The sequence below is a fragment of the Sinocyclocheilus anshuiensis genome, unplaced genomic scaffold (assembly GCF_001515605.1).
Source record: "Sinocyclocheilus anshuiensis isolate Anshui unplaced genomic scaffold, SAMN03320099.WGS_v1.1 scaffold3250, whole genome shotgun sequence".
Classification (NCBI taxonomy): Eukaryota; Metazoa; Chordata; class Actinopteri; order Cypriniformes; family Cyprinidae; genus Sinocyclocheilus; species Sinocyclocheilus anshuiensis.
This window is the reverse complement of record NW_015540833.1, coordinates 42,754-50,304: the sequence shown is the minus strand read 5'-3', so window position 1 is coordinate 50,304 and position 7,551 is coordinate 42,754. Positions and strand designations below refer to the sequence as shown.

Below are 7,551 nucleotides of genomic sequence, written 5' to 3'. Positions count from 1 at the left end.
GACATCTTAAGACAAAGCTGATATCTCAATGAGACATATAAGAGAATCACCCCTATGTATCCTGAGCATAGAGTAACCTCTCTCAGAGCCATAGCCTTGTGGACAGCACATCGACCAGAAGCACAACCGCACCTCAGACAGCATGGGTTCAAATCCCAGCTAAAGGTACTTTCCTGCTCCTGTTCAATTGTTTCCTGTCTCTACTCCTACTGTCCTGACCATTAAAGGTGAAAAACCCCATTGCAATAAAAAAAAGTAACAGCAGCCTCTGAACATTTTTATAATGGAGTCTTGCAAGAGATTACAGCAAGACAATAAAGAGATATCCCATGTTTCTCACACGTTTCTCTCTCATTGTCATTTTGGATTCCTTTCATTCAGAACTTTCTCATGTCTCAGTTGTGTCTACTTTTATTTCTCCTAAGGATTTTTATGAGAAACATCTGAGACACTGTTGAGACTAAAATGAGAAATACATGAGAATCACCACTAGGTCTCCTGAGGTTAGAAAGAGCAACCACTGAGCAATAACATATTCCTATAATGGAGTCTTGATAGAGATTGCAGCAAGACAGTAAAGATATATTCTATGTTTCTTCTACCACATTCTCAGTTTTGACTCTTTTTTTCTCAAATATTTATCATGTCTCATTTGTTTCTACTTTTATTTCTCCTAAGGAATTTTAGGAGAAACTTCTGAAATGCTGTTGGTACTAAAATGAGAGATACTGTATATGAGAATCTCATCTAAGTCTCCTGAGCTTAGGAAAAGCAACCACTGAGCAATACATTTTTCCTATGGGTCATTCCTCTTTATCTTCTTGTTTCGACCTTTCTGTTGGATTTCCATCTCTGCAGCCTTCAATCCGTCTTCTTTTTGGTAAATCAGCATCGGTTTCACTTTCATATCTGGACTCTTATTAAGATTGACGGAGACTGATAATGCTCTTTTCTATAAAGTCCAGTTTTGTGTTGGCTAAACTTTGATGGAAAGTCAAATGCCATCTTTCATTCACTGTCATGTCGTTCCAAACCGGTATGACTCACTTTCTTCAGTGGAACTTAAAAGGAGATGTTTTGAAGAATGTGTTTATTGCTTTTTTGCCTTGCATTTATGATGAATGATTTTAAACTTCAGAAAGACCCCAGAAGCACTTTAAAACATGAGTCTTCTAAAGCCACTAGTTTTGTGTCACAGCAGTTGTTGTTGGGATTCCATCCACATATTTTTATGCAAATATTGAGATATTGCATACAAATGCTGAATGGACGCATCAAGATGCAAATAAAACCACCAAAATGCATACACTCACTTGATGATTGTTGTTGTTGTTGTTGTTGTTGTTGTTGTTCGGCCGGAGCCTCGCTGGTCTGTCCCTCCAGCCCCGCCCTGCCCTGCCCTGGCACCGTTGTCTGCCTCCTGAACTTTTGTGTTTTCTGGTGGAGCGTCTGGTATCCACTCCTTAGAGGGGAGGTAATGTCAATGTCTAGTTGGTGTGCCCATGTAAGGCTACCAGAGGGCACGCTTCTTAATTGTTGTTTCTCTGGACTTCAGTTCCCATCACCCTTTGCTTTGACAATCAAGTCTCATTTCATTCATCTGTGTCTCATTTGCCTTGTTAACTTATCCTCATATAAGCCCGGTTTTCTGTGTCTCTGGTTGCTGGTTTATTATTTTCTGTTATGCGTTTTCTGATGCTCCGTTTTCCCCTGATTTGGATTATAATTTGTTTTTGGATTTTTTACAATAAATTCTGCATTTGGATCTGCTTGTTTTGGAGCATTCCATGACAGAACTATCCCTTTAACAAGTTTAATCATTCTTCTGATAAAGTGTGCATAATTGTATTGAATTTGCACTTGTGTGCTTCAGATATTCACAAAACTGTACTTGCAGATAATATACATTAATTAAATAAAATTCACTTTCATGACTGTTTCGTAACACTAAGTACACTTTTAAAATGTATAGTAATGTAAAAGTTTTACTTGAGTACATTTTAAATCTATGTTTTAATAATCGTTTGTTGTGCTTTTAAAGGAGTACACTTATTTTGATGTTGAGTAACATACTAATTTTTGTAGCTTTTTTTTTGTAGCTACTGTGTAATTCAATAATTAATATTAATGTCTTAAATTGCAACTTCATTATTACAAATGTTTAATTAATATATTTAAATGCATCACATGCAAGTATTACAAATAATACTACAGTATATTTTAGTTTTATCGTAAATGCTTGTCAGTACATACAACAGTACACTTTAACCATATTTCAAAGACAATAGAATTATGAAATTACATTATTAGAGATGTGCCAAAGTCTTAAATTGTTCAAAAAAAGCACTCTAATGTAATTCCTTTTATGTAGATTATTTCCATAAGTCTTTGTAAAAGTATGCTGAAGTGTCATTTGCTAATATGATGAGGTCATGTGACAACAATTGTGCACATGTCCAGAATTACAATGCACATGTAATTATTTTATTGTTTACCACTGTAAAGCTGCCTTAGTATTGTATATATTGTATAAAGCGCTATAGAAATAAAGGTGACTTGAACTATAATGAAAACTATATTACCACACCTATAACACCTATAACGATAACTATAACGATAACTATATTAGCGTCCACACCATTCTTAGAGTTAGGATAAAGCAATAAGCCCCAAGAAGCCGTGGTTTACAGTGAATTTATAAAATTCACTGTAAACCACGGCTTCACGGGGGTTATTGCTTTTATAAAACGGTTATTCCATATACGTAGTAAGGTTTCACAAAATAAAACAGAGCAAATAAAGTGTAATGATATTAATAAAAACAGTATTCTTCCAATGTAGAATGTAGCTCCTCAGAAACAGTTGTGGTTGCTACAAAGTGGTTGCCGAGCAACACACAAAAAAGGTGTATCACAGTTATCGTTATAGCTGTCGTTCTTGCTAGTTCACAGCGACATACAGAACCAAAGCATGACTCGCAAGACTCGTCTCACCCGTCGTCTCCCACGAACTCAAACGCTCGTCCCATTCCAAACATGGACTGCGCCAGCGTGAGGGCGGATGGCGTCTGGATGGGCATGAGCGCGGGATGGAAGGGACTGTCCCGACCCAGGTGCGGTCTGGGTGACACCGGCTGAGAGCGGGTGGTCCGAAGCTACGAAGAGAAAATGCACGCAAGACTTTGAGTAAGAAATGGATGAATGCATCAGACGAGTGTGCGACTGCTCACCTTTCCGACGGCGTCCATGTCGAGCCGCAGAGAGGCGGGTGTGTTGCGTATCCGGGGCGTGTTCGGTGACGTGATTGGCTGCGTGTGGTGTGTGGGTGAGGGCGGGCCGCTGTGGGCGGAGTCTATCCAGCATTGGGTCAGCAGGTGGGTGGTGCCCTGTGAGTGTACCAAGTGACCTGAATGCACGTCCAACGGTTTGAGTCTGGCTCCGCCCACCGCTCCTTCGGCTCCGCTCAGCCCGACCGTCTCTAAGGACTCCAGCGAGTGGGCGTGTCTCATGCTGTCAATCACGCGGCGGAGCCCACACTCCTCGGCTTCCCTCTCCATCACATCCACACACGTCCAACGGCCGCGTTTATACGGCTCGCCCGGTCCTTGATCCAAACGCACGACGCGGAAACGCGACGCCCCGGCGGCATCCAGCGAGCTTTGCTTCCTAGCCGTGACGGGCGTGGTCGGCTGACTGCAGCTCTGTTGCGTCTGGAGGGCGGGGTTTTGGCGCAGGGACAGCCCATTGGATAGGATTTGAGTGGGCGATGTGGTCTGGCTTCTGGGGCTCCTCCCATGGGCGGGGTTTCTGGAAGAAGGGGGCATGGCTCTTTGAGTTCCAAGGCTGAGGAGCTCCTCCAGATGGTTTTCTCCAGAACCCTGATTGTAGTCCGACGTGACGCTGGTGATTTGAAAACCACTTCGTTTCTTTCCGGCACTCATTCTGGACCGAGTGTGTGCGAGCGGGTTGACTTTATCCCTGGGCGCTCCAAACTCAATCTTTGTTCATTATTTTGCAGTAGAAACCAAACAGCAAAAAGCTTTAAGAAACGAATGTCCTAACCATTTGAAAGCGAGTCTCTCGGGTCAATCTGGATCAGATCAATCATATTCTCTGTCAAAGCCTAAAACTTAAATGTATTCCATTGCACTTGGCTCGGTCCTCTTTCTTTCGAGTGTAACTGCAGCCAGTACAGTAACAAGAGCAGTTTCTCTGCCCAGCGGTTGCGCAAGGCTCGGCTCTGATGGCTGTTTCCTCTGGCAGTCGTACAGTATGTGTGTTCACAGCTCAGGACACAATACAGAGGCTCCTGATCGCCATGCACACGCAGATCTGATTCTCTCAAGATCAAACCGCCAATCCGAGAGATGTTAAGAAATAAGCACCATAATTAGGGCATTTACATGGTTTCTCGCTGCAGCTCAAGGCCTGAACGTGTCAGGACATCATTTTAGGGCTGCAGGACAAGTTTGGCAACTACAAAAACAAGAAAATCTGTTTCCGTCGACGTCCCTGTAGCAAAAACCCAAATGCTGATGGGAATCTCAGCAACTTTAAGAGAAGAACCTGCAAAGAATCAAACTCAATCTCAATGCCCGGAGTTACAGTCCTGACTGCTCGTTTGGTTCAAATTAAAAGTGAATCATGCATTTAACTTCAATTAGAACTAGAGCAAGAAAGCTCAAACAACTTTAAGAGGAAACCCTTAATAGAATTAAACTCTAAATGTTACAGATTTGAAAAAATGATCATGCTTTTAAGCCTCAAATTAAAACTGAAGCGGGAGAAAAAGTTCAGCAATTCTGTGCAAAAGCTAAAAACACTTACGGAGTGAAACTTGCATTGCTCATTTGATTCTAATTAAAACCAGATCATGCATTTAACTTCAAATTAAGACTAGAGCAAGTGGAAAGGTTCAGCAATTTTGTGCGAGAGCTAAAAAAGACGTCTATCAGGTGTTTGCCAGTAATTACAACTGCAGAACCTTCATTATTCTGCACACCAAAACTCACAATATGCTTATACTCTAAAGTAAAACTTGCATGCAACCATAAATATTCCCAGAGAGCACAGGTACGTCTGCAAGACGTCTGTTAAAGATCTCTTCATCTGGAAAGCATCAAACATCTGATAGACGTCTCTAAGATGTCAGTGTTACATCATAAACATCTTAAAGACATCTTCTAAACGTCTATTTGAAATCTGATAGGAAACATCCTATAGACGTAGTATAGCAGATGAGCAAACTCTCTAAAAAATACGTCTTGCAGACGTCAAATAGACGTCTCTGAGATGCACGTGTGATATCAGGGTTAGAATTAAAATCAGATTTGATTCCACAGATTCAGAGCAGAATCCCACGCGCAAATACTCGTATGTTGCACAATAACACCCCTGCAGCCCGAAACCTGATATCTAACGTTACTTACAGCAAATTCACCCGCAGCAGGTCAGCAGACGACAGGACTTCAATCTCAAAGAACCAACACAATCAGAGAAACCTGTGCAGAACAGATTTCTGGATCTGGATTTAACACAAACACACACACACACACACACACACATCAGTACACACTCTCTCACACACACTCACATCAGTACACACACACACACACACTCTCTCTCTCTCTCTCTCTCACCCGTGTTTGAGGGCGAGTTTAACGAAGCCCTTGCGCTGCAGCAGCTGAAGGGTTAAGGCTCCCGGTCGAGCGTCCAGTGATTCTGGAGCTCCGCCCACCGCGATCACAGCCGCTTGACCTCCACCTGGACGACTCAACAGGTAACTCGCACTCGCCTTCTCGCTCGACACCAGCCCTGCAGAGGTCAGAGGTCAAACCACTGAGGACAGTCACAGAAGAATTCATGTTACAGTAGATTTCTATTTCAAATAAATGCTGTTCTTTTGAACTTTCTGCTCATCTGTGAATCCTGAAAAATTACAGTTTAACAGATATTCACATAGAAAACAGCTGTTTGAAACTGTAATAATATTTTACAAATTTGACAGTATTTTTGATCAAATAAATGCAGCTTTGGTTCAAAAACATTATTAAATCTTAATGACCCAAAACATTTGACATACGCTAGTGTAAACAAAAGTATCATTATTATTATTTGTAAAATTAGTTAGTTAGTCTTTTTGCATTAAGAAGGTGCTTATTTCTTCCTTAAATAAAAGGCCTCATTTTCTTCATGCAAAATCTTTTTAAAATTGTTTTTTTATAAGGTGCATTATTTTACCCCGACATGTTCTTGACAGATTTTGTGTGATTTCACCCATATGGCTGCAATGTGGTTATCTTACTAATTTCTGTTTTTAATTAATGCTAAATATTATTTGCCAGTAATGATCTGGTTTGGCTAATATTTAGACACTTTTGCTCTGCACTTGAAAGCCTGACTGTGATTTGCTAATAAGTCATTTCCCGCTACTAATCATTACATCTCAACCAGACAAATTAACACTTGACTCATTTTTCTAGTCAGGTGTGACACCTTTCATCTTTCATGTAATTACTTTTACAGTCTCGCTCTCCTTCCCGCTCTTACATTTCTGCACAGTTTCCTCTCAGATTAAACCAGGGAAGGCCTCAGAAGTTTTTCTTTTTCTTCTTGATGTAGTTCAGCTTTTCTGAAAGAAGAAGAGTCTTTGAGTGAAACGCGATCGATGGAGCCGCTCACTATAAAATGACTCATTAACGCCAGATAATATGCAGGCATCTCCATTTCAAAGCTTTTTTACTCTTGGTTCTGTAGTGTCTGAGGATCGTGGAATCAAACACAGACCCTGATGTTTCCTGCACACTTCTGCATGTCTCTCAAAGCCGCTGTTTCAGGTGCTTTGCTAACCTGCGGACCGAGGGCCGTGATGCATCGCTGAACTCTGTATCTGGTTGCATGCTTGTTGTTATTGAGTTATGAAGCTACAACAGAAGATTTGTTTCTTGAATGCAAACATTCAGGCAGGTGCTGAAAGAAGCTGCTGTAATGCGGGACCCTCGTCTGAGTGTTTAGGTGCTCATCAGGGCATCAGACGGCTGTGGGAAGTTATTATTCAGTTTGTGGCAGGAAGGAAGAGAATGTTTGGTTCTCGCATTTCATATTTGGAGAAAATAGTGGTACTTTATCGGTTTTACAGTCACTCGTCTGTTAAGATATTTACATTTTCAATGTGCAAATACACAACAAGTAGTAATGCAGCATTTTTCAAGGAGAGCAGCTGGTACATGTTATTTAAATGTTTCAGTTTTAATTTAGTTTAGAATCGGTTTAATTCTTTAATGTAAAATATGACATATTTTTAAGTTTTTGAGGTCCTACATTAAAAGGGCCCAGTTTTTTCCCCTCTCTCTTTCTTTTTTATTTTTATTTATTTATTTTTGCTAATTCCAATTATTTTTATGATTCTCTTTAGATTGTCATTACTTTAGCAGTATTTTTGATAAATAAATTAAATAATATTTTTTTAATAAAAATAATATATTTGATAAAAAATAAAGGTATATAAACAATATATTTGCAATAATAATAATAATAATAATAATAATAATAA

General features: G+C 40.2%; 1 protein-coding gene across 1 annotated transcript in view; it reads right to left on the bottom strand.

Moving 5' to 3' along the window:
• The window catches only part of LOC107687365 (TSC22 domain family protein 4-like), a 14,433-nt gene extending 8,922 nt beyond the window's left edge, over nt 1-5,511 (bottom strand). Inside the window, exons 1-3 of the mRNA XM_016484649.1 lie at nt 5,429-5,511; nt 3,230-4,565; nt 2,994-3,154 (exon numbers count right to left, since the gene is read on the bottom strand). Coding sequence (XP_016340135.1) covers nt 2,994-3,154; nt 3,230-3,940 — 872 coding nt within the window. The 5' untranslated portion in view covers nt 3,941-4,565; nt 5,429-5,511. The remainder of the gene's footprint in view (nt 1-2,993; nt 3,155-3,229; nt 4,566-5,428) is intronic.
• Between the last annotated feature and the right edge of the window lie 2,040 nt (nt 5,512-7,551).